The sequence below is a fragment of the Acromyrmex echinatior genome, chromosome 1 (genome assembly GCF_024713525.1).
Source record: "Acromyrmex echinatior isolate Ae372 chromosome 1, ASM2471352v2, whole genome shotgun sequence".
Lineage (NCBI taxonomy): Eukaryota > Metazoa > Arthropoda > Insecta > Hymenoptera > Formicidae > Acromyrmex > Acromyrmex echinatior.
The window spans coordinates 22,339,590-22,367,186 of NC_141852.1; the positions used below are offsets into that span (position 1 = coordinate 22,339,590).

At 32.2% G+C, this 27,597-nt stretch overlaps 2 protein-coding genes and 1 long non-coding RNA gene across 3 annotated transcripts in view; 2 read left to right on the forward strand and 1 right to left on the reverse strand.

The window, feature by feature from the left end:
* The window catches only part of kl-3 (dynein heavy chain 8, axonemal kl-3), a 286,847-nt gene that overhangs the window by 151,013 nt on the left and 108,237 nt on the right, over positions 1–27,597 (forward strand).
* LOC105145948 (beaten path VI) overlaps positions 1,667–27,597 on the reverse strand; it is a 116,216-nt gene continuing 90,285 nt past the window's right edge. Inside the window, exons 5-6 of the mRNA XM_011055868.2 lie at positions 26,782–27,025; positions 1,667–2,543 (exon numbers count right to left, since the gene is read on the reverse strand). Coding sequence (XP_011054170.1) covers positions 2,374–2,543; positions 26,782–27,025 — 414 coding nt within the window. The 3' untranslated portion in view covers positions 1,667–2,373. The remainder of the gene's footprint in view (positions 2,544–26,781; positions 27,026–27,597) is intronic.
* LOC147911072 (uncharacterized) lies at positions 14,833–25,073 on the forward strand. The gene is made up of 2 exons (XR_015547124.1): positions 14,833–22,189; positions 23,652–25,073. It is a non-coding gene; the product is annotated as an uncharacterized LOC147911072 (long non-coding RNA).

Below are 27,597 nucleotides of genomic sequence, written 5' to 3' on the forward strand. Positions count from 1 at the left end.
TTCTATTTTATCGCTACATATTAATTGCAATAATTTTATAAATATATATTTAAATTAATTTCGAACACGTATACAAATTTTCTTAGCCTCTTTCTTACATTATTACAATATGTCATACGTGTAACACGTAGGAAACGTAATTCGAATAAGCGGGGCGATAAGATATTGGAACGTTGGAATAAGTGGTTTGAGTCAAGGCCTTTGCGAGAGCCATGTGTCATGCGACGTTAAAGAGTAGAACTACGTGCGGCAAGTCAGACACGTGCGGCACATACTGCATGTAGCGGAGTTTTAATTTCGGCTGCAAACCAAACGGACCGAATGGCTACCTGGCCTCGTTACGTTCCCTCTTGCGCGTTTAATTAATGTCAATTTCACGGCGATCGCAATTACGTTTTCGTCTTCCCTACTACCGTAGCACCACGCGTACCGGTACATCGTCATATACGGACAATATATCTCGTTCCGTGGTGAAGCGGAATTACGAGCGATCTAATTTACCGGTGGAAACGCTTATAAGACGTTTCCTGCAATTTCTGCAATTTGCCAATCCCTTCGAAGTAGCTAATCCAACTATTTTCATGACTCTTGCTACTTTCCTTTCCGCCCGTCCTTCTTTACCTTTCCCTCTTCATCTATAAGATTCTATTCGATATTTAGCAAGACTTCTCAAACTACTCGCTTCGTCTCGGTAATCGTCTCTTTAGAAGAGTACATGTATAGTAAAATTCTTGGGAAATAGAAATTCACTTTAAAATATTAGAATTATGTTAGAATTATGTACCTATTTCATGATGTTTAAAAAGAAAGCTTATCTTTTTCATTTCACCTCCATACTTGTCTCCTACTGATTTTGTTTTTGAGTTTTAAATGTAAACAGAATTAAGAACATTTTTGTATTCTTAATTTGAAAAGTCCTAAAACTGACCAGATAGCCTAGGCATTAACATATTGCATAATGAACAAGAGTTCGCGCATTTTCGTTTGACGAGGGAGAAGTGCTTTTAAATGTCAGGCACTTCGATCTGAACTAAGATTGGTTCAATTAGAATCCTCCCGTAGAATTAACATAGATAATCGTAAAGGTTAAAACGTTTTCATAGAAAGGTACGCCTTCGTATACGAACGCAAAAGCAGGAATACAGAAACATTTTCAAAGAAAGGGACAGAGAAGGGGAGGAGAGAGAGAGAGAGAGAGATGTACTGCAGCCGGATAATAATTATTTTTATGCTAAGCCGGGCCGAATATTAAGAGTACTTTGTGCAAACACATACTCGCGTGAAATGGATGGATCAATATTAACTCGCTTTGAAGGTATAAAAGTTTGAAAGCATTTTCTGAATTAAGGCTTAGTTTTAAGAGCACATAAGCCTGAAATTATATCAGTTGCTCTCCGATTGCAAGTGTTTGCCGCGCTGTGAAATACGAATGCTATATGAAATAAAATATGAAAGTGGCAGTAAAATATATACAGATAAATAGAATAATTACGTTGAAGAATAATAAAACACAGAAAGAGAGCATAAAGAGTAAAATGTACTTACCCAGCATCTGAATTGATTTCATTCCTTGATGAGAAGTTCTGCGCGTATAATATAAAGAGACGAATTTAAATAGTGATGTAAAATATACACTCAGTGCGTACCAATAATATGATATGCCATGTTTACGGTTCATATTATAATTTATTACAATTTGTACAGATTACAAATCGGTACCTATGATGCGTTTTTTCTGTTAGACATCATAAAAGGAGCAAATATTGAGCAGAACGCCGCTCGTTACTGCGCTAACGTTATTATATCAATTATCATATAGTTACCCTTGTATAATCTATATTTGACACTTGGTGAACACTCCGATCACTATAATAAATACCGCGTTTACAGCACTCGACGTGTGTTCCGTCAAATAATTTAAATCAAAACGTAAAAAAAAAATCAAATTTCCACCGTCCTTTCTCCGTTCTTTCGTTATTGAAACATTCGAATCTAATCATGATTCCTCGATTTGTAACAATTTCTTCGTTCATCTCGTTGCTTTAAGTAATCATTGTTCCTGCCTATGTCTTGGACACTGTTCTATCCTGTTTTCTTCACTTTTTTATTAGTGATCAACAATTTACATCAAAAGACAACATGTTTAAAAGTAACTGTATATTAATTATGCGTAGCTTCGCATCGATCCGCCAGCGATTCACCAATTTCTCTCCGTTTCATAGGCTCCTCGAGAATAAAAATCATCGTTATTCGACTATCTATTCTATACATAGTAACATATATAACTGGAAGCCCTAGACTACTAGGTTTTACATGGACGACGTAATCGGATCAGACAGTGGCAGCGATATCTTCTTTGAGGATGCCCGCGAGCTACCTGCTGATTGTTGGCTCGCATCTCGGTAGTACATTCGTTATCGGGGGTACCGTCATCGTCAGCGATGTCATCATCAGGAACAAGGTGGCCGCCATGATAGCCATTATTATCGCCGCGCCGCGATTACCATTCCAGGGCCAATTCTGTCCGGCGCATCCGTTCGCTCCTGCTCAACAGAAAATAGTCCCAATGTTAACGAACCGCGATAACTGTCGTGAAGAAGTAATGAAATTTTATGAAACGTGTCGACATGGATCGCGGCGAAGTACTCGAGCTCGCTACATTCTCGAGTAATAGATACGACGTTCCGAAAGGATATGCGACAAGTTTAATTATACCAGGGTGATGGCACTGCATCGGTAAAAGTCGTCGTAGACTGATAAAGTCTTCGCTAGAACGCGGAAAATGTAAATTTGAGAACGAGCCTAAGAAAGTTTTCCCGAACTTAAGCATCTTTTGAGAAGTTTCCTTCGCAATTACGACCCGATGTACCACCAGCGGCTAAGTAATTTGATTCGAAGTGAAACGGGCAGACAGTAATTCGAGTTGTTGATTTCGTCTGTGAGCATTAGAAATACGGCTAAATGTAAGTTAGAATGAAAACTCAACTCAATATTTTTTTAATTATTCAAATCAATGATTAATCTAATGGTGTCCTTTTATAAATATATTTGACCTTATCGCTCATTTGTTACAACGATGACATAACTAAAACGTTGTCATTTTTATTAGTTGCTTGTACAAAAAGAATGGAAACTTAAAAAAATGCTTACGAGAGAAAGACACATATTTTTATTCTTTTATAATCAAAACAAAAAGTTATTACAAAATTACATTTTTAAATTAATATCACAAAATTTTAATAATAAAACATTGAAATTTATTTTTTGGAATATTTGATTTTTGATTGTGTCAATGCGCAATGTAGCAAATGAGTGATACGTGTAATGTTAAAATTTATTTTATGCATTAACTACGATTGTAAACAAAAGTGATCGATAAAACATTTCTAATATATTATTTATGATTGAAATGAATATTGTAAAATGTCGGTTTCATGCGATAATTATTAATTGCACTATCATTTAAATTGTACGAGATTAATAATAAATGGTAATTTTGTGCTTCATAAAGTTAAGTAAGATCTCATGTAGGACAAGTACGCTTTCGTCATATTACGTTCGCTATTATCCAAGATGAGATTTTTCATAAAAATTACGATTCAGAATCTCTTGTAGTATCTCGTAATTTCACGACTGGCTGGATATCATATTATACGCTTCGTTCGACGTTGTAAGCGTTCTTAAAATGTTAACGTATTTGAACGAAGAGTTGAAGTAAGACGAAATTGAATGTAGGAGTCGAAATTGGTTCCTGGATCCTAGCTTACGATTGCAAAATTTAGACCGTGATTCCGCTCCAAACCGAAGAACGTATTTAATTTCGCTAACCAGTCCTTGGAATAGCATTCGTTAATATCGAAAATCGATTTATTCTTCTGACTTTTCCAATCGTGTTGGCTGGATATTTAACCAATGCGGCAATACCGCAAAACACCAGTGTTTTTTCTTCTTTAAGATTTAGTGAGTATCCTCAGGAAAAGGTTGCCGTTATTAACCGCAACGGACGCGGATGGCTCTTTTAGAAAGTCTCGCGTTGGCGGATGTCGACGGCATGAAATAAAACTTCGGTAAAACGAGGCAAGGTAAAAGGAGGAACGCGGCGAAGAATCGCATTAAAGGCGACGTCGCGGCTCCGCGATTAAATTTTCAAGGAAGAAGAAGAGTGGTGGGCACCACTGCAGAAAGGAGCCAAGTAAACCAGGAGGGGAAAAAGCAAATTACCGGAAGGGCCGTACCGGTCGCCATCGGATAACGTTGGCAGGAAGATGCAAAGAACCTTAGCAAAAAGTGCACGATAGTAATTTCTCTAGAACGAGGAAATAATTTGAACGGTTGCGCCTGTGAAGCCTGAAACAAGCGCGAACTCTAGTTATAGTCGTTGTAATTTCGCCCTTCTTTTTGCGAATTATAATTCAGCTATACTGCTACTATTCTGCACATTTCTAACGAGATTAACAAGTTTCCGATGTTGCGTTTTAATCGGCTTTACGCATCAGTTAAAGTCGACTTTGCTAATCAATTTATAGATAACCGAAGCGGCGAAAGAATTACTTGAATTATAATGGAAATGAGAAGGATTTTTTACAGGATTTAAGTCAACGACTTTCAAGAATAATCTCACAATTTAAAGTTTTCATGCTTGACTTGTTGCAAATTCAATTAAATTAAAATAGATATATAACATAAACATTGTATATACAATGTAATGCTTGACTTCTTTCGCTGTATATCCTAAGAATAGATTTACTACAATAGACATATATAAGAAAATATAAACAAATATAAATTTTTAAATTAAAACTACAAAATTTATTATATACTTTCCTTTCTGATTTACTTTTTTTTATAGTTATAAAAAATTCTTTATAATTTTCTGACATAAAATCTTCTGTTTTTTCAAAGTTAAAATTATGTTAATTTGATATTTAAAAATTCATAATCATGTACACTTTGTTTCTATCAACAATTTTTATCAGACTTATGGTTTGAAAATTTCCTGTCAAATATTAATATATTTTTGTCTGAGCTCTCTAATTGTATTCATTTTATACTTGATTGAATTAAATTTGTTTTTATTAATGATTGCACGGAGATATATTGTGACTGTTCTCTTTCAATGACGCTTTTCTTCAAATATTTTCGTTATCATAAGAAAATAACAGTTATTAATTGTTGTAAGACATTTGTCTTCATCCCTCCGCTGACATGATAAATCTACGGACACTCAGCTGCGTATTTTTACACTTATGACTCATCGGATTAATAAACCCGTTGGGGAGGACAATGCATCTTCTATTTATGAGAACGAAAAAAATGGTATATATCTGTGAGATTAATATATCTATTTGAATAACGGGAAGATTTAGCTATACTTATACATTACATGTATTTAAAAGCGAGAAAATATTTCTAACAATAAGATGGATTTGAGCTTCCCTAAAAGTACATAAAACTGTGAAAAGATAAATTGATATAAAAATATTATATAGTTTTACAGAATTTCTACTGCATCGTTAGCTGGTTCAGCACATTTATAAGAAAAACTTTTGTATTGTATTTAAATTCCGATTGTTTTAATATAAAAATCTGGTAGTATATTATTTCTTTTCGTGAATAATATTTACGATTAGATCAAATATGTTATTGTTCCTTGAGCTTATATCCCTTTTATAACCTTCGACGACGAATCATGTCGGCAACAGCCTGGAGGTTTGCCAGAGAACTGGTAACAACATGCTATTTATTGTATTTCGTTATTACGTTGGACAAGAGAACGACTTATAAGATCTCACTTGATCTCAACCTTTTTCTTACTGCAAGCAACATCACAATCTGCACTATAGGTTCTTAATCCAATTAGATATAATTTTGTTTTGTCATTTTGTCCGTTTTAAAACGAAACGCACATGACGTTCTAAAAAATTTTGAACGTTTAATATTTTTCATCCTAAATTTAACGATGACGGATTTATAACATTTTATTAAATTAATAAAATCTGAAGACTAAATTAAATAAGAATTTACGTTATCTTAACGAATTGTGGTGTATATTTTATTCTATAAGTCATAAGAGAAAGTAGATAAAATAATTTTTCTATTCTAAAATTTTTACGCATATCTATGTTTTATTTGTAAGTATTTATACGTATTTTTACTTGTATATGTATATTCTAGCATATATTGTATAAGTTGTGATAAAAATTCAGTGTTAATTCACTACAACTACGATTTTTCTGAATGAAATGTTGTAGCTGTGAGTACGGTGTGAAAAAGTTTCTCGTGAAAAGACTTTAATTCCAATGTGCGTTCATAAATGCTTGGGCTTTACGGCTGATGGTTTACGACTCTTCGTCGTACGTGCATTGCGACTCGTATTTTTCTCATGTTTTCGCCACATGCCATCAGATCTGTTTCGAGCGGCGATTGTTAATAAATGAGAAAATATTGAATAGAAAATTGGAAATAATTCGAGTATTTCTTTGAAAGTAAGTTTTCCAAATTTTTAAGTTGATCTTTATGATACATAAAAATTCAGCATTTATAATTTATAAAAGTAATTAAATAAGTTAAACAATGTTATTCCACAATTCAGACGAAAGATAGATCTGCGCTTTTTAAAAATAATATGACAGAAAAAGAGAGAGAGAGAGAGAGAGAGAGAGAGAGAGAGAGAGAGAGAGAACATAAAGATTTAGCTGTTTCTATATGAAACACACTTGATTTTTCTTATTTAACTTTCCTTCTTTCTCACGAGGATAATCTCTAAGATGTGCCACAACTTTGTTGATATTAAAGCAGGTTAACGTTATTTCAGCACGAAACAGAGAAGTTTCCACTAGCTTCATCGATTCCACCATGTCCATGGTAAAAGCATCAATTTTTAAGAAAGTATACTCAGTAGAAGCTTAAGTTTTCTTCGCATTACTGCTACGGAGTGAACGGATATTACCTTTCTACTTTTTCAGATACAGGGCGATGTCATTGCAACGTCCACGTTTGCGAATAAAGTTTTTATGGGCAGAAGGGAACATGAGAATTATTCGCGGGGCGTGAATTTTATTGAATGTTACCAAATAGATGGAAGAGGTCAATGATCGAGTATGCGTCCACAAAACGGAACTTGCCTCCTGGAATAATTAGGACAATTATAGAGCAGTTAGATAGTCGCAAGTTAGAAACTCAACTTTTAATTATGAGAATAACGACGTCTCACATCACACTCGGGAAATTATCTCATTTGCAATGCCGGATATGGGATATAATTTCTGCCTCTCCGTCTGATATATATGTATGCATGTGTATCTACACATATGCACTTCGCAAATAGAATACAGGAGAATTATATACGCCAAATAGCCATTTGTTTTGCCGATGTGCACGTCCGATAAACCCCCCTCATCGGCTTAACTCAGAAATAATGCTTGCTCGTTTGAAAAATTACTTTGTTAACGACACGTTCGCTCTCTTCTCGTCAATCGACCTCCGAAGCACTTCATTCGATAGGCTACCTTCGTTACGGTTCACTTAGCTCGTGGTAAATTGCACCTGTGTGTGCTTAACCCGTCACCCAATTAAACCGCAAACCATTGCCCCATTTAATCATTATTGCGTTATAATAGCAAATTAGATGCAAAATTGCATCTAATTCGCTATTATAACTTACAATTAATACTTACAATTTGATAAACGTCTCCATGCAAATCGATAAATTTAGTTGTATAATTTGAGAATTTACAAATATGAAATGTTTAAAATATTAGGTGCGCAACTAAGTTCTCGCTGTTATTTTGATGAAAATGCATCAAAATAATAGCGAGAACTTAGTTGCGCACCTAATACATATATTGGAAAAGATATTTATTGTGGTTTTGTTGCGGTTATAAATAATACTAATTTACAAGATTTTACAAGATATGCAAGATAAAGATCGTTTTAGAATAATTTTTAATGCTGCCATTCTAAATATTTCTATCAGGTCCAATCTCCTTTTTGAGATAAGAAAAGATACTTTTTCTAAAAAACAGAAAGACAAAGGACTACGAGCTTAAGATTAATCGTTATAAATTAAAATTTGAAACCGTTAATAAATAAACATGTTATTTACTTAAAATATAAAACTTTAATTTGCTGGCAATAAACAAAACAAAACCAAATGTTTCGATTCCTGTTAAATCAATGTAAACAAAAATAACAGTGGAAATATTACAAAGATAAGATATACAAAAATTATAATTCGCTCTCGATTGCAGTATTAATTATCAATCTCGCTCAATATGAAATAAATGTTATAAAAATATTGTAATCGATAATCATGTATTCTTCTGGTTTGTGTATGTAAATTATAGAAAACATAATTGTTTCCGTTAAAAAGTACAAATATAATGTAAAAATAGGAATAAGTAATAGGAATAAGTAATCAATTCTAATAAGAGAAATACAAACTAAGAAGCAAGGAATAAAAATAAAAATAAAAAAGTAATCTAATATTATAAGAAATGTACATTAAAATCATTAATACGAATTGAAATTGTGTAATGTACAGTCATAAATTATATATATTTAATTTAGTAGCAGCTAAATCAAATGAGAATAAATACTTTCTAATTGTGTGTCAATATAATATAAAACGTCGTTTATTCTTAAATGCGATGAGATTGAAAATATAGTCATTTCTCTAAGATGCTCAGAGACAATATAAAATCCACATATTAAGACAAGAAGGTTGTAATGGTAAACTAGAAAAGAAGGGGAATATAAGAAGGAGAAAATAAAGTAAAGGGAAGAGAAAGTGGAGAGAGGGGAAGTAAAAAGAGAAAGAATGCAGTTAGGAAGGAAAAAGAGATTGAATAATTTGTAAGGTTCAGATAACGATTCAGTGTCATTTTTTTTTATTAAAAGACCTTGTTTCTGTCTTTTGATGTGAATCATTTCAGATACTACTCTCTTGTTATACGATTCACAATCTAAAATTTTCACTTCGTTCCATCTAAAATTGGTGAAAATTGATACGATAAGTTATAACAGTAGAAGAACCAGTATTCTTCTTAATATCAGAGATATGTTCGTGTAATCTCATACTTAATTTTCTTTTAGTTTGACCAAACATAGCTCGCCTTACAATCATCACAAGAAATCTTATAAACTACGTTCTGGTTAGATAGAAAATTTAACTTATTTTTTCCTCTTTTAATAAGACTTTTTAATGTGTTAAGGATAGAAAAGGTTTGTAATGGTAGTTTGTAATGGAACATACTGGAAATAGGAAGGAAACTTTCGGAAATAGATTTGACGTAAGGAATCGTAAAATATTTGTCTTTAACTTGTAAATTTCGTGTAATATGTTTATTATGTATATGAAACTTTAATCTTTGTTCAATTGTAGAGAAGATAAACGAGAGGATAACAATTATTTAAGAAAATATGAATAGCATCTATCAAATTTTTTTGTTGGAACCATGAATGTGATAAGAGAATAATTTTTCTATGAGGTCTATGAGGTTGATAATAATGCCTTTTTTGTGGCAAAGAAGATGATTTGAATGGAAATTAAGGAACCTTCTCGAAAACATCTTTTTATGATAAATGTCAAATATAATCCTCTGATCATCTATATAAGCATTGTATCAAGAAAACTCAATCTGCCACTTGTACCAACCTCCAAAGTAAACTGCAATTTCATATATAAAAAATTATAAATATTTAAAGCATCATTAGTATCAGATTGAAGTGCAAGAATGATATCATGCACATCTAAAATAAAATGGTTGTATTGATAATTTATTGATTGCTATTTCTTCTAGATCTTGCATTACAATGTCGGCGATTATCGATGATAACGGTGAACCCATTAGAGTACCAAATACTTGTATTTTATAAGTTTTGTTATTAAAAGCAAAAAAAATTAAATCTAAAATAAATCTAACTGCAATAGTGAATTCGTTTTTAGAAATGTTTGTCTTTGTTGAAATGTAAACCCATCTCCTATCGATGCTAGATCAACAGGAATATTAGTAAAAAGAGATACTATATCTAACGAAGCCAAAACATATTGAAAATCAATACCTGTGCCATTTAATTTCTTAGCTAAATGGAAACTGTCTTTAATGTAATTAGAAGCTTTTGGTATGCTGCCATTAATTATATTGTGTAAGAAGAGAGAAAGATAATATAGTGGACTGTTATATAATGTTAATAGAGGATACAATCACTCTCAATAAGTTGCCGTCTTTATGTATTTTGGTCAAACCATAAGTTCTAAGTACAACCATTAATTGTAAGCAATCTTCGATATGTTTGTTCGTCAATAAACCGGTCACGCTTCCATCTTACCAATAATGTACGCAAGTCCTGAGTCAACTTTTTAATTGGATCTTTATTAACAATTTCATAAGTATTAGTATCTGAAAGAATCTTCTCCATTTTTTGATATGTAGGAGTCTTTGTCAAGGACAACAGTAACATTTCCCTTATCAGAGTTTGTAATAAGTATGTTTGGATGGTTATTTATAAATCTATTTATTACATAGCCAAAATATCTAAAATCTGTTTACCAGTAAAATTAGGAGAAGGAAAATTGTTATGGAATCTATTAAATTGAGATAGAATTATTTCTAACAAAGTTAATGATGTTTTTAGGTCGATCACTTATATTATTTTCAATGTGTTTAATAAATTCAATTAAAGTTTTTTCTTTATTGCTTCTATTAATAGGGAGCTTAAATTTTTCAGCAAGTTGTAATCAATACCGAACTTCTAAGGGAATGCTACTGCTGTCAAATTAACAAACCATTTGTCATGTAGCGAGGAGAGACACATTAAATTTATCCGGATTAATATCAATTCTTTCCGAGTCAAACTAAATGTTTTGTGAGTCATTGTAAACCGTAAATCGAATATTGTTAGAATTATCATTCGTATCATTGGAAACAGGACAAACATATGAGATAGGTCTAATTTTAGACTTGGATAATGTAAATTTTTTATCTCGCAACCAATCTATTTTTTTATTTATTCTATACATTTGTTCGAAAAAGTAAGTATTGTTAATATGATCCAAGTACAATATTTAAAGAAATCACAGAGGCTAGCAAAATATCAAATTGTATTCGAAAGATTGAAAATACTAGTTTTGGTTAAATGTAAATGGCAGTAAGCATCTTTCAACTTTAATCACATAATTCCTTTTATATGGTTTAGTTGAATCCTTTCAAGTCTTTTTGTACGAAGTGTTATTGTAAAGTGAAAAATTATTAGATTTAATAAGTTTATATAAATGTGGAGGAATCAATTCCAATTTCAAACAAGAATTTATAAATTTGAAGCGGACCCTAATATTTACATTCAATTTAACAAGATTGCATAATTGTTTCAGAAAGTTACAAGTATGAATACCTAATCGTTTTCTAATAAAAGCAAAGGTGAACAGCAGATATAATATAATAATATATTATAATATAATAATATAATATAAATTATGCGATATTATAATATAATAATATATTATAATATCGCATAATTTCGCCCACGTAAATTAAACTGTAATAGTAATAAGGCTCAATAAATTTAAAAAACAGAAAGACAAAGGACTACGAGCCCAAGATTAATCGTTATAAATTAAAATTTGAAACCGTCAATAAATAAACATGTCATTTAGTTCAAATATAAATACATTTTTTCTAATATATGTTTTATTAAAATTAGAAAACAATTTAGAAGTATTGAGTGTTTAATTCTTGTTTTTTACGATTTTGAATAAATTTCACGTATTAAAGTCCAGTAATAGTCTGTTTTCCTTCCAATATCCTTGATAATGTTTTTTAAATTCTTAGTGAAAATATTTGCTTTACTCATCACTTGTCGCATCTAAATTATTTGGAAAGAAATGCTATATCATAAAAATGACACGCTACACCTTAAAAATTCTATCTGATGAAATTTTTCTGGCGGCAAATTCGAGCTCAGCGTCTTAAAATATGTTAAAAAGAATTGTTTTCTTGCAATACAAATTATACAAAAATTGTAAACTAATGTAATTGTTTACAAACTAATCATAAATTAAACTAATCATAAGGTTACAATATAAACAAGTTCCAGAAATATCGTCCACTCTAAAATTGTTGTCAACGATGAAGGAGGACATCGGACGGTTGTTGACCCGCAGTTTCCACGTGACATGTGCTGAAAATAGTAGTTGTGCGTGAACTATTACTGACTATTGCTTTCGGCAGACCATCGCATGAATTACATGTCCATCGCCACATGTCTGTTGTCACATCGCGATGCGGCGAAAATCACAAGCGAAATTCGTCTCTCGTTCACAGCCTAGCGTCTCTGGCCTAGCGATGACATTTAGCACGTGTAGTCGGTATTTGGCGGATAGCCAATTATTTGTCGGGTCGCATCGAGTCAGAAACGTCGACTCGAAGCCTGAAATTTCTCCGTTGCCGCAACGCCGTTAATGCCGTCCACCTCCTCTCGAATGTGGCCAAAGGGAAGGTCGGATGCGCCGCCGTCTCTCTGTCATAACGCATTCGACGCCACGTATAACAGATTACAATGTTATACGTCGCTGAATCGCCTAGGTAAACACGTTGAATGAAAGGGGCAAGGAAAAGAGGTTGCAGCCAGGACGTGACACGGGTGAAACAAACGGGGATGGCACCATCCTCCATCAACGTCACTCGTCGATAGTTCTCTTTATAACAGTTTCGACGGCTAAACGTAATTGCTTTTTTACGCAAAACAAGTTATTTTCTTCGATATTACAGTATTACTCTTATTAGATTAATACGGCATACAACAGCGTTGAATACTTTTTCGTTATTAACTTGACAGTAATTATGCGAATGTACATATATATTAATTTCCGCCAGATCGAACAAGTTTTTCCGCGGTAAAATACACGCGACATTATAATATTTCTGCTTGCAGTTTTGCAGATATTACATTTCGCATAGTCTGTTAACATTTTATCGGTATATAAAATATCATCTATTAATGCTTTAGCTTCTCATTTTCATTCTGTTAAAATCTATGCTTTAAAATTTAATATTCATCTTTTATTATCTTAATACAGTACGCCGTATATACATATATATTATACAATATATATCTATATATATATATATATATATATATATATATATATATATATATATATATATATTATGGCGCAATGGATATCTTCTCAAAACGTAACGAAACGGAGAATGATAAAAGATTTTTATGGAATGAAAGATAATGAAAGCAAACAAATGAAGTACTTCGTCATGAATATGTATGATCTAGTTAGTGCTTACAACATGTGATTGTCGCAAAGGATGATCGCAATCATCAGATAAAGCGGGATATATAGCATCACGCTCGCAACGAACTTACCAGTCGATTTTGGATCGTATCTACCGTTTCCTGCTTCGAAATTTGATTTCCATTTCTGATAACTCATTTCCACGTTCAATCAAATTGCCAATCCGCGAGGTACTTGAAACCGTTTCGTTCTGATTGTCAAAACATGCAGATTTCATCATGCATCCCCCACGCGGTTTATATCAAATCTTCTATATATATGTTTTCCTCTTTCCTCTTTGACAGTGATCTATTACATTGGTTTGAGTTAAACTTTTGCAGATTACATCCTTTTTATTATATAAAACAACATTTTGTAAATATTATTACGTTAAATATGTATAAAAGAGAATTTTGAAGAAGAGTACAATTACATTCTCATTGGAGACAAATCGATTTAAAGTTGGTCAAAGAATTCATGGAAGTAAAAGAAAGTATAGGAAGATTGAGATAATCTGTATATCATACGCTTCCGAACTCGACTGCTCAAAGCAATTTGTAGTCGATGGAATTAGACTGTCGCAAATTTGCACCTGAACCGATGGTAAAGCAAGACAAAGGACCGGAACTGCGCCACAGACGCCATTATTTGCATGCAAATGAAACGTTTATGCGAGAAGAAAAAAATCTTGCTGATTGAAATGGTGAACCGATATAATGACTAATTCTTGTATCGAAGAAAGTAAATTCGAAATACGTTTCTGGAGCATGTATCGAAATCGAAAAACTAATTGCGCTCTAACGCAAAAAAGACTGTAAAAGGATTAATCTGTATTATAAAGGGTTACTGCGAAATATATGCCATTAATATGATAATTTTTACATTTTCTGGTAAGCACAATGTTATTTATATTCACATAAATAATCATGAATTGAGGTGCATATTAACACACGATACATAATTGATAAGCGTTAATGAATTCATTGTTAATATGATTTTCGTCAATAATTTAGTATGCAATATTTACAGATCAATGTAATATATGGCTATTACGTAGTGTGCATACAGAAGTGTGTACAATATAAATTTAATTCTTTTTATTATGTTTAAATAGCCAATAAAAATGAATATAAGCATCATGTATTTTACACTTTACTGCGTATTGTATTTGCATTTTAATATAATTCTAAAATCTTGTAAATGTATTTTCAGACAAAAAATTTTTGAAAACATAAAATTATCCATTTGTATTAAAGAAAAATTAATACGATATTCTATTAATACGGTATTCTATTAATTAGTACGCGTGTAGTCGTAATTAATTTACAGTTAAATTTTATTTTCATGATTAATTAAAATCGTAAGAATTCTTTTGACTTAAAATCGCACCATTTTATTTTCTCGAGATATAAAACATTTTTGCATAAAATAATAAATAATATAAATTAATTCATATATATTTTCAATAACAAATAAAATAGATATTTTTTAATAAAATAGATATTTGTTACATTTAATAATGATAGATCATTTATCAAAATTAATATGGAATCTAAGTAATGTAAAACATATAGGTAGGTAAATTTATTTCATAAGGTATATATTTCAAAACAATCGATCTTATTATCTGTTTACATGGCGTCAGACGCGTAGCCTTGGTTTTGACAACCTTATTGTTGTAACGTACTAGGTTATTACATACGCAAGGTAGTTTCGTTCAATCATTTGCACATCAATATTTGAGCAAGCAAGTAGTAATGCGAATCTCTCCGTGTCGTGTATTGTTATGTTATCTTTCAAAGTGTGATAACATTGGGTACCAAACGATGTCGAATCTTACTGTATTTTATGATTTTACTACAATAAGCGGTTACTAGATTGTGTAAATAATAATTTGTAAGCCTATGGAGATGATCGTTATTTATCGAAGTGAATACTTCACGCAATTTATTTTTATTCGAGCAAAGAAAAGAAAAGGAAAAGAGAGAGGCAGGGAGGAAGGAAGAGGAGAGACAAAAAGATCGGAGTGATAAAAATGAAAATTATAATTTATTATTTGGTGATAATTGTTTTTGTAGCAACATTTGTATTCATATATGTATGTACATATATGACCGCGGGTACATATGACGGCAGAGCTCTATACTTCGAAGGTCTAAAAGCCTGATGGGAAAGCGAGCATACCCAAAACGTTGTACTGCCGCAAGTTGTTCAATAGCTCTTATGTGGTTTGCGCATTTCATGCGCTGGACACTAGTGAATAGTGCGTTGGTTTTCACTGACAAATCATCGAGTGTATAAGCGATTCATGGATAATTCGTCGCATCGCGTTTTTTTTAGAATGCTGTATAAAATATGAGAGACTTATTTTAATAATTAGTTGAAGTAATTACTTGCGAGTGTTTTCACTAGTTGTATGAGTGTGACAATCTGAGAGAAGATAAAGGTCTAAAAGAAGTATCGGCGAGGCAAGTAATGTGATTGACTAAAATATACTCGTATTATATTTCTCGTTGCATTATTTATGTATTATGTTTCTTATATACGTATTAAGTTATAATAAAAGTATGTATATTTTATTATTCATTAGAATAACGTCAAAATGACATCAAAATGAATCGGAAATGATTGAAAAATTTTAGTGATCATTTTGGAGTCATTTTGACATCATTTTGATATCATAATGATATTATCGTTCTGCTTGGGTAAGTATAAATCATTTGTGATTATTTTTATAAGTATCATAAAGTATAAGTATCGTAAAGTTGTTTTTAATTTTGGTTTAATTAAAATTTCTAATCTAATTTTAGATCAAAGTGCATTTAATTATAGTATCTGATATAATTGAAATAGTTTGTATAAAAAGTTACTTAATGTTTTTCTAAAAATTACCGTTAGGCTAAAGAATTAGATTATCATCAGACGAGTGAAATTGTACGTGAATTCTATCTAATGAAAGAATGGAGAAAAGAGTGCATATTTATTTAAAAAGGAATATTTTTCTATGCAATACTTAATTTGAATTTTTTGCATTTAAGAATACTTATTTGATAGTTTTAAAAAGTGTATATTTTAATTTTTGTTTAATGTGATGTCAGAACAATCTTTCTTGATAATTTGAATCTTTTGAGAATTTTGAGACATTTGTTTCAAAATTTATCTCATTAATTCAACTAGTTCAGTTGTTATAAAAGATATTAATATGAAGCTTTATTTTAAATCATTGATATATATAAAACATTCCTAAACTTTGTTCTTCGTATTCCCTAATATTAGAGAAATGATAGAATATTTAAACGACTTATAGCATATTTAAACGTTTTATGTAAAATTAAAAGTTTTTTATTATACATGTGTCACATAGATATTTAAATAAATTTTAATATTTTTTTAAATAATTCATCACGCCGATATAATAAATTTGTCTAGAGTTATCTTTCATGTATAAATAAACACAAGAAGTCTAAGTATAGATTTGATCTATACGCAGAATCTGCGTATAGGAACTCGAAATAATGAGCAAGAGGGTTCTCTGCCTTGTCTGTTTTCCTTCATTTCCGTGCGAGTTAGCAAATTGAGCAACTACGGTGCTCATCGAAGCGTTTCGTATTAATGCACATTTCATCGAGATATAATGACAAGGCTACATTTTCATGCTTCTCTGCGATACTCTTATATTCCTCATCTCGTGACAGTAATTTGAAATTTCAAATAATTTCCGTAGAAGGTATCATTGATAGATACTAAGACTTGCCCCTCTTTCTTATCGTCGTCATTACATTCTCGGCGCGCAGTATTAGTATCGCCAAGCCCTAATATCTCGTGAAAGAAAAGGACGCAACTCCCACTATACTCCCGCATCTCGCAGAACTTTTCTAATACAGTATTTCGCGATTTGTAGCGTGCACGGTATTGAAATCAGAAGCTTCTTGTAAATATCCAAGAAGCGAAATCTGAAGCTCGACGAAATAGAACTTATGTTGTCAACTTACTAATCGAAGCGAATCTCTTCACGGGTGAAAGAGAGAGAGAAAGAGAAAAGAGAGACTCACCCTATGCGTTTCCTCTGTAATGCCTTTCCTCCGGCGTCCAACTTTCGCTTCACACTCTTCCGCCACTTCTTCATAGCCCTTTCCTCACTTTGCAGACTTCAACATTCGCGCGCACGCCCGGGGGTGCTTACTTCTTACTATTCTGAGATACCTTCAAGAGCGCGGCTGCGAACTCGCTTCGCATCGATAATGCGAAACGTATATCCTACCAATGGGGTGAAGGCGAGCCGATTTCTTGTAGGAAAAGGACGAGGGCGAGGAGTACGAGGACAAAAAAAATAGAGAGGACTGTCTTCTTACTGGAGACGTATCGAGCTGCGATTCCTTTCCAATTCTGAGGACAGGACGAATCTAAAGAGCGCCGGCAGTCGGAGATGAATATTAACGACTATCTACCATTTCGCTTTCATGGAAATGATTGGATATGGATACAGCGGAATTTCTAATCTGCTCGTTGTTTATATCTTGGAATTTCCGTAGGATATTGAGTTCTCGAGGGTGCAACCTTTTCTGATTAAGGCAATCAAGTTTTTTTCTCTGATTCTCTCTCGTAGAGCGAAGGGGATTTTTGGAATATTAAACGAAATGTCGAACAAGAATGAGTTATTTGTATAACGCAAAGATCTGGTTAACATTTGTAGGGTGCAGATTTTCTTGCTTTACTTTTGCATTCTTTTATTTGTTCGATTTATTTATTGAACTCTCAGTTGATTTTATTTTTAAAGCTTTTTCTTCATTTATATGCACTATGTCCAATGGATTCTACTCGAGTGAATATGGATGCAATGGAATTTCTAATCTTCTGACCTCACCGTATTGTCATACCGCGTGCACGTTATTATCGGTATCGATCGTAGAAGGTAGACCGCTTGATTTTCGGGTTGAGCAGACGGTCGATCTCAATGCGGATTATAGACTGCCATACCAATTCCATTACCTGGCTGCGCAGCCGGCCATGCAAATTTTCGTGAGCCGCCAGCGCAACCGGATATGCAAATTCATCGGAAAAAAGGAACTACGGATATGTGCGATTGCTCAACTCGACTCGAAATTCACTACGATTTATGAATTATAATCGCTCCGGATATATTCTTCTCTTTTATTCGCATACAAAATCACTCTTTTCTCGTTTCTCTATTTTAAAATTATTTGATTGTATTGATTTACTGTAATTTACTAATCAATTTAGACATATTTATAAAAATTTCATTCATTTTGATATTTAAATGTATTAATAGCTTTATAATTTTTTAACTCAATAATACGAAATTTCATTTGAATGATTTAAGAAGAAATTATTTGCAATAATTAAAGTCTTATAATAAAAAAAAGACTTAAAAAAGAATTCAATTCAATAAAAAAATTTAATATTAAATTTTTTAAATTTAAAACATAACAATTTTTCTCTCTCTGTTAAAATAATACAAATTTAAATTTTCAAGACGTACTTCGCTGCTAAGCATTTAATATCTAGATTCATTCTCTCAATTCATTTATCTATTTATAATAGTTGAAATTTTCTTTGTTTTTTTCTGATATTTTACAGTTATTTTATAAATAATTCAAGAACGTACATACCGTCGTGTACAATTTCTGTTGTATTTGCTCGTATCTTCATGGCCGAACAGTGTCAACACAGCAACTATTTCGAACTCGAGGATACGAGTTCATCTGTACGTACTACAGTTGAACAAATATATAGAGATGCTAATATGTACCTCGGATTTGTGATATATCTATTTTGGCCAAAAGTAAGGAATATGTTTAGAAATTGTGATAAGCCAAATTAATAGGTGTTTATTGTATATTTCTCTCTCTCTCTCTCTCTCTCTCTCTATCTCTCAACGAGAAAGGCTTTAGAAGCTGTCATAGGTTTCCACTTTGGAGCGCCTAATAAATGGCGATATCTTTTTCTGTCTTTCTCTCTCTTTCTTAAAAAATGTAATAAATTTTTTAAATATAATATGTAATATATCAATAATTAAATATTACTAGTGTAATTAAAATTTTAAAAAGATCGCAAAAATATTTTATATTCCTAAAATTAAATTTTTTACAAAATGTTATCTCTAAAAACATTCTATGATGTATCAGCAATTTTTTATTTAAGATTGTGATTTTATGGTGTGTGTGTATCATTCTTTATTTAAAATTCATTGTGATATAAAAAAATCAATGTATGAAAAGTATTTTATTTATATATTTGTTTAAAATAAATATATATATTATATTACAATTTAGAAAAGTAATCATGTAAGGAGAACTGACTCTTCTTATATTCTTTTACACTCTTTTAGTTGTCAGATAGTCATTAATGCAACATTTACTGTAGTACAAAAGAAAGTTTATTGTGTTTACTGTAATTTATTCAAATTGCTCGATGCTTTGATCACGATGTATTGATTAAATATTTACAATATCATACAATATTTTAAATAACTCATAAATTTAATGAGAAATATCATGTTTAGTCACGTTTTACAAAGCTCATTTGAAACTTTATTTTTAACACATAATATAAATTTTGATGTTTAATTCAATATTCATCACGTCATATTTATAATCGTAATTTAGCAAAAAAAAATCAAATAAAATTTGTTTTGCGATACAGTCTTTATTTTTTTCGCAGTCCAATAATCGATCTTTGGAAAGAATAGCGTTAAGACTCGAGGACGCGAGGTTTTAGTAGATTTTTGCTCGTTGCCAAGAAAAGGCGACGTCAGCGTCTTAGTGATGGTATAAAAGAGGAACAAAATGCGCGACGCGTATATTGCGCGCGGGATGGTAAATGGTGCGGGTGTACTCGCGCTAGTTCTAATGCCACGTTTACGCTTCTTTTAGTGCGGAGTAATGGTATCGACGAGGAGTAGGCACCGACGCCGTCGGCGTAAATGAAATCCCCGATTCCGAGAGCGATATAACCCAGTTGCAGTTTTATCGCGCCTCCACGTACGGATATTGTCAGGCGGCCTCGTGAAATCTGCTGTAATCGTAACGACGTAAATCGTAAACGCGAGTTCCTCATTCGTTCCTCCGTAAGAGCGCATTACCGGGAACCGCTGCTCTTCCCGAAGGAACCATCCGGTCGCTCGTAAACGAATCGCCCTCGTCGCGATTCGTCTACACGGGCTCCTGAGATAGATTTTTCCTCCCTCGGTGTGTATTCAGGACGATGGTTTTCGATCCGATTTTGTCGAGTTGATCTACGATTAGTATAATAGATCGGCGACGAGAGTGTGCTCCAGTACGGATTGAATTTACCAGCAACGACTGATTTTTCTGGGATATCGATATAAATTTATTTAATAGCTCCTTTAGGAGAGGAGGTGAGATAAATCTTACTTTGATAGTGAGAAACTTTTAGGTGTGTATTTGGTCTTCGTAATTTTATGTTGTATATTGTAAATTTATTCGTTGTATCGTTCTTTCACATAACGCATCATAAATTGGGGTAAATTTGGCCCAGTCGGAATAACTTTGACCCAAATTTTAAAAATAGCTAGACAGGCATGTCAAAAATCAGGACAGAATAACGAATTCGGTGGGACGTACTAGTGTGCATTGATGCATGTTAAAGTCGTTGTACACTGATTTAACTCTGAATATAAAAGTGAAATGCATCATATTTCGAACTATACATATTTTACCGAACAGCACAATAAAGTATATTGAATATTTCGCGGTTTAATTTGTTTTTATATTTATATTTAACACATTTTTACGTCAATCTGTGTATAACAACTTTAATGTTTACTGCGCACTGTCCAATCAAATTTGCTATAACACATTTCAGGCATCTTTAAGACGTTTTAAAAAAATCTTACATAAAAAAAAAGTCCAAATGGACTTAATACTGGATCAGATGGATTGGAATCTTTTGAGATACATATTGTCTCATTGTTAAAATTTAGTTTAAAGTTACCCCGATTTTTGATTACCACATTTTACGATATAGTTATTTTTCACCGACATCGTTGTGTTCGCTGATTTTTGATATTTTTTAAACACGTGATACATCACGAAATCATGTATGTGGAAAAAATAAATATAAATTGATATTTTAAAATGCTTTCATAAATATTGCTTGTACGCACACGCAAACACGCCAACACGCCACGTGCAATGAAGCTCCGGTGACACGTTAATAAAACCGGAGCGTTAATTGCTAAATTCCTCTGAATTGATTAATAGCGCCAGAGACTTCGACCGAGAAGGGTAGGACCTAATAAGTGAGCCAACAATTTTAGAAGCGTGAGAAATAGCTGATCTCAGTGGCGTCTGACCTTTACACCGCGGAAATAATCCTGAGTCATAATCGGTCGCGTTGTTCTTATTTTATTATTTAATATTCCCCGCGCGTAATATTATTACGCGATAAAACGATGCGCCGCCACCGAGATATTTCATTCGCGCCGGAGTTTTAATTAATACTCAAACACACTCTTGGATATATTTTACATAAAAATGGCTCTGCGAAGAATAGCTCTCGTCTGTTATACAGATAAATAGGCGTTGACAAGCAAGATCGATATCGGCCAACAAGCGATTTCAATTACATTTTGTTACCTCTTGTAATGAGGCGCAGTTTAATCATCGTTGAATTACGCGAACTGGGGAATATCCCATATACCTGTGTTTGTGTAAATTGCTGTTACCGACATTGTGATAAATGTGTACGCCACTCGCGTTGACGATGGCACTCTTGCTATTAACGATCTTTATGGTGTCAATCAAATAACTTGGTAACTCGGCCTTATCCCCTCCCCCCGCCCCCTCCCTCGTCATTGATTAATGGTTTGCGGCAAAGGATCTTCAGAAAGTTTTCCTGCTTTGTGTGCGTAAGGGAAATATGGTGTGTATAACATAGCGTTGCCGTCTCGCTGTATAATCCCCTATTTATAAACCGCTTGGTAATTTAAAAATCTTTAGAAAAATAGTACAGTCTTTTATCAGTCTTAAGTAAATCTCTTCCGGCAGAAAAGTGTGCAGAAAATCTCTATAAACTTTCTAACATTGTCATGATACTTTTCCGGAGATGTTCTTAAAGCTTCTTCCTTTACTCAAATCGATCGGTTTCAATAAGGATAAGCCTTAGATATGATTGATAACACCTGCAAAATAATTTTTTATATACGAAAAAATATCTGATAAGTAGACACAAAATCTGGCATAAACATGCGTTCCATTTTGCGATATAAATTTATTTAAAGCTTAGAACTGGTTATTTTGATTACAAAATGATATTTTGCAATGTGAAAATTATGTATTTTCATGTAAAATGTAATTGATCTGAATAAAAAAATAATAAAATAAAAATTGGAATAGAGTAAAATAAAGAAAAACTGTATTTTTAGTCAAAAGTCGCTAAAAATTCTCAATTTCTTTTTTAAAACGTTATCTTTTTTATTAATATTTATAAAATTATATAAAGGCTGAAAAAAGGAAAAAAAAAGAAAGAACCCCATATTAATTATATGGAAAATCCCCGGGTCCCAGTGAAATTAGTTAGTTTTCACATGTTGTAGTTTGCAATGTGGTGAACAAAAAATATTATATATATATATATATATATATATATATATATATATATATATATGGTTCAATTAACGAATAGTTCTTGAGCTGCAGTATATCAAATATGTAACTTAAGTACACAGAGCACCATACCTTAAAAACTATCTGTTATTAAATCCTGTGTCTATATCTTTTGTTCACCACATTGTAAGCTACATTACATGTAAGACAGAATTTATTTCATCAAGATTCAATTTTTTATATAATTATAGTGCGAAGTCCTTTGAGCTATTTCTGATGAAGAATATTTTTGTTTCATTTTACTCTGCTCCAGTCGTTTTAGTTTTATCATTTTCTGACTTTTTATCATTTAGCGAATAATTTTACATGGAAATATATCATTTTCGTGATTTTTACACAGCAATCGTGAAATTTCATCTTACGGCTGAAATGACTTTCTCTAAACTTCAAATGTACATTAAAAAATGCGAATAATTTGATATCGCAAAATGGACATCGATATTAGATTATTTTGATTTTTGTGTGTGTGAAGAATGTCGTTGAAGTTACACAGTGTACCACTAGTCTGTGATAAAAAAAACATTTTTTATTATTTTAACTGTTTTTAATGTATTGTTAAATGTTGATTACGAATCCATTGTCTAATTTAATTACATCACAATTTAAAGAAAAAAACGATTTTGAGAGTATTCATGACGTTGAAGCATTGGCAGCAATTTTCTGTCCTAAATTTTAACTTTTTTATCATGTAAAAGTATCAATATTTAACTTTGTTTCAGGCAATGAGGCAATGATTCCAAAGTATCTATTCGCAGACTAGTATAATCGCAAAGTGCAACGTGCTCTGTATAATAATTAACTTTAATTAAGAACGGTAACGACTCAATATAATCCTGTTACGCAAATAGAATTCGCAAAAACTTCTAGTAAAACCCTACTGTTCTTTTACGTTATCAATTGCTTTATTATATAAGATAGAGATAGGTTATCCATACGTTCGCTACGAGAAATATCACCGTGAGTCATCCTCTCGCTACTCGAAGGGGAACGAATTTGCTCTAGCGATAGCGTTTACGTGCGACTGCATGCGCGACGGGGGTTGGAAATAAGACACGAGTTAAACCGGACTGACAGGCGTGTCGCGTGGAGTGATGCGATTGGGAAGACGAATGCGAGACCATTTTCTGTAACCGGATAACGGCTATGCTTTTTCAACTGGAACAATCATAGCCCGTACGGTTTCTTGGTGACCGACTTGATACGGCTACGAAGAAGACATAACTGTCGTTGGACGGCGTGATTCACATGAAAGATTGCATACCCGATACGTTCATGGAGTCGTGGAATCATAAATGTTATTGTTGCTGTTAGCTTTATTATACTTGTCTCGGAAATAACGTTCCTTCCAAGAGCCGTCGCGTTTTGTTGCCCGTGCAACCATATTTCGCGAAACTGCATGCGACTCTCTCTCTCTCTCTCTCTCTCTCTCTCTCTCTCTCTGTCTCTCAGAAATGAAATATTCACCATAAAAACTGTATAGGTAGAGAAATTCTACAGTATGTTTTATAAAATGCTTGCAAATGAAAAATATAAAATCAAACTTGTAATATCGATATTACCAGTATCGTATTTGTGAGTTGTTATTGTGTATTGAATACGCTTTTCGTTTTGTCTCTCGAATGCATTTCTCGTCTTGTGAATCAGTAATTCTGCATTCGATAGGAACCTTTGTATTGTTAGACAAAAGATAAAAAGCATGACTTCGTGCCTCGTTAACTTTGAGAGCGAACTGCGCGACTCGTTCGATTTGCCATTGCGTTATTTGCAGAAAGAGTATTTACGCCTGTTCGCATCGTTCCATTTAGCTTGATCAATGAACTTTGTTCAGTTCAATAATATCGCGTGATTTGTATAAGCACGCTTGACAACCACCAATCGCAGTACACATATATCGAACTAATATTCGCTCTAGTTCCATGGTTTCCTGCCGTCAGAGATGGTTGATTGTATTACTATCTCGATGCTGCATTGATTCCATATCATGACAAAGCGCCGATATACGACTTGGAAAGTATTCTCGCTATGTGACAGATTTTCTGTTTACTGCTGCTCCTCGTTTCTATTTTGAAGAACTTCGGTTTTCACAGTCAAACTTACATGTTCGTTTCAAGTTTGATGATAGTTATTTATTCGCTTACAAATGCTGAGTATCTCGAAAAGATACGAAAAGATACTCAGAAAGATACACAGAAAAAAGAAAAATGTTTTCACGGTTCGTCCAGCGTTTATATTATAGTTTTCCAAGGCATGAACGTATTATCATGTCGCAGAGACATTTGATGATGTGATCGTAATGCAAATCAAATAATAATTAAGAAAAGTCAAATGCGATTGAGACTAGACTTGGTGCCTAATAATATTTATATGTAAATTTTAAATACATTTTTTAGTTAAATTAACTCCGCGTCAATTATTATCTGACTTGAAACATAAACTGATGTTATGAATAATAACTACGTCTTAGCGCCAAGACTACCGTATCTTCAGACATCAAATTAAATTGATCGTTACTTTAATGATGCTATTAGATATCTTAAATAAGGAAGATTTCAAGCTGCAATCCTAACAGAGATAATATTATTCGCAATAATTTTTTGCAGTGTTTTAAGATGCAGATTATTAACCCCGGAATATATTATATATATATATATATATAATAAATCCTGATTTTTTTTACATAAACGATTACCTGGAATATTTTTATACCTCAATTAAAATCTATTATGAAGAACATATTGCATATTATTGATTGCTTTTTGATTTATTATATTTAAAAACATTATGGATATGGGGATTTAATCATAATTTTTTTTAAAGTAAGTAGAAATCAAATAAATATTAAATGAAATATGTATGTTAAGTAGTTTATTATGGCAATATTTTAAAAAAATAAAGATTTTAATTAATATAATATCTTTATTGCGAGTTTTTGATGGAATTATATATTTTGAGAATTTGTAAAAATTAGTTATTAGAAAAAAGAAAATATCTTAAACAATATTATAAAACATACTTTATAACAATTTATATTCTTCATTGCAAAATGTAAAAATATTTCAGATAATTATTCTCGGGTTAAATTGAGATCATCAATAATAAAATTATAAATTAAATTAATTTGTGATATTATTATTTCAGATTTAGTTTATGATTGTGTATCAAGTTCTCTCTCTCTCTCTCTGTCTGTCTCTCTCTCTCTCTCTCTCTCTCTCTCTCTCTCTCTCTCTCTCTCTCTCTTCCTCTCGACTGTAATCAGTGCACAGTTTATATAACTGAAAAATATATTTAAAAATTACGTACAAACATTATTAGGCAAAATCTAGCCTTGATCATATTTGACTCTTCTTTACTTATTTAATTTATTTATACAGCGATAATTTAACTTAATTCAAAATTTTTTAAACGTTCTAAAATTAAGTTGAAGCGATAAGATATTAGCATATTACAAAAAAAAATAGTTGCTTTAATGCTGATATCTCCAGATTTGATACAGTATTGATTAATTGATATAGGATCCAGTTTTTTTGATAAGCATGATTTTAATATAGACATTTGACCGGTTAGCAAAAATATTCAAAAAATAATAGAATTATTTTTTTACGTAAAATATTACTTTTCGTGAGCGATTAAAGGCGATTTTCAAAGATAAAGTTAGAACTCAAAATACCTAAATAGAATAAAAAGTTATGATGACGTTAAAGTGGTATCAAAATGGTTCCAAATGATTATTAAAAGTCATATTTTGAGCAATCACCGTTCATTTTAATATCATTTTGATGTTATTATGAATAGAGAGTGTTCTTCTGTTTGAGAATAGAGAGTAATACAGTTAAGTCAATGAGTACTTACGATGACCAAACGGTGGTGATTCGCCGGTGATCGATGCGATACGTGGCATATCTTCAGAGATTTCAGTTTCTACCGATTTCCGATAAACGTCTGAAATGTAGACCGTGCAGCGCAGGTGTAAGTATCCTTTGCGAAACATACTGTTTATCACTCTAAACTCGATCAATGATGTTATAGATTGTGTCACGTTATCGTGAGAAGTTTGGAAATGCCGTATTTTGTATAGCCCACTGTTCTTTAAGATCTGAAATAATAAGTGGCATGAATTAATGCTTATCAATCGTGTCAAAATATTTTTAGTAGCACATATAATAACAATAATATCGAAATTTCTACATTTTTTAAATTCTTTTCCGCTCATAATTGAATCTTTTCCCTTATTATTAATTACACTTCTGATGTTTTTAATATTTAATTACTTTAAAGTAAATTTATACTTTTATCTTTAAATGTAGCATAAATTTTCTTGGAATAAATATATGACTTGAGAGATACTTCGTTGTTATACGTTATTTAACCGAGATATAATCGTACACATCTCAAATAATTAATAGATCGTGTTTAGTGCTTAAGGGTAACGTGACACTCCTTTTATCGTTTATTCTATGTAATTGAGCGCGGGTATCGAAATATCTTCCACATTTACGTCGCACAAAGAGAATTATTATTGTTGTCTGCTAAAGATATCACGCGGTTATGTTACCTTTAATGCAGCTTTGCTTTTGTCTTGTTCATTTAATGTAGTTGCGTCTTTTGTCTTCATAAACGAGAATAAGATAGAAAAAAGAGATGCGCAATGGAAGTCAGAAGTCGCTC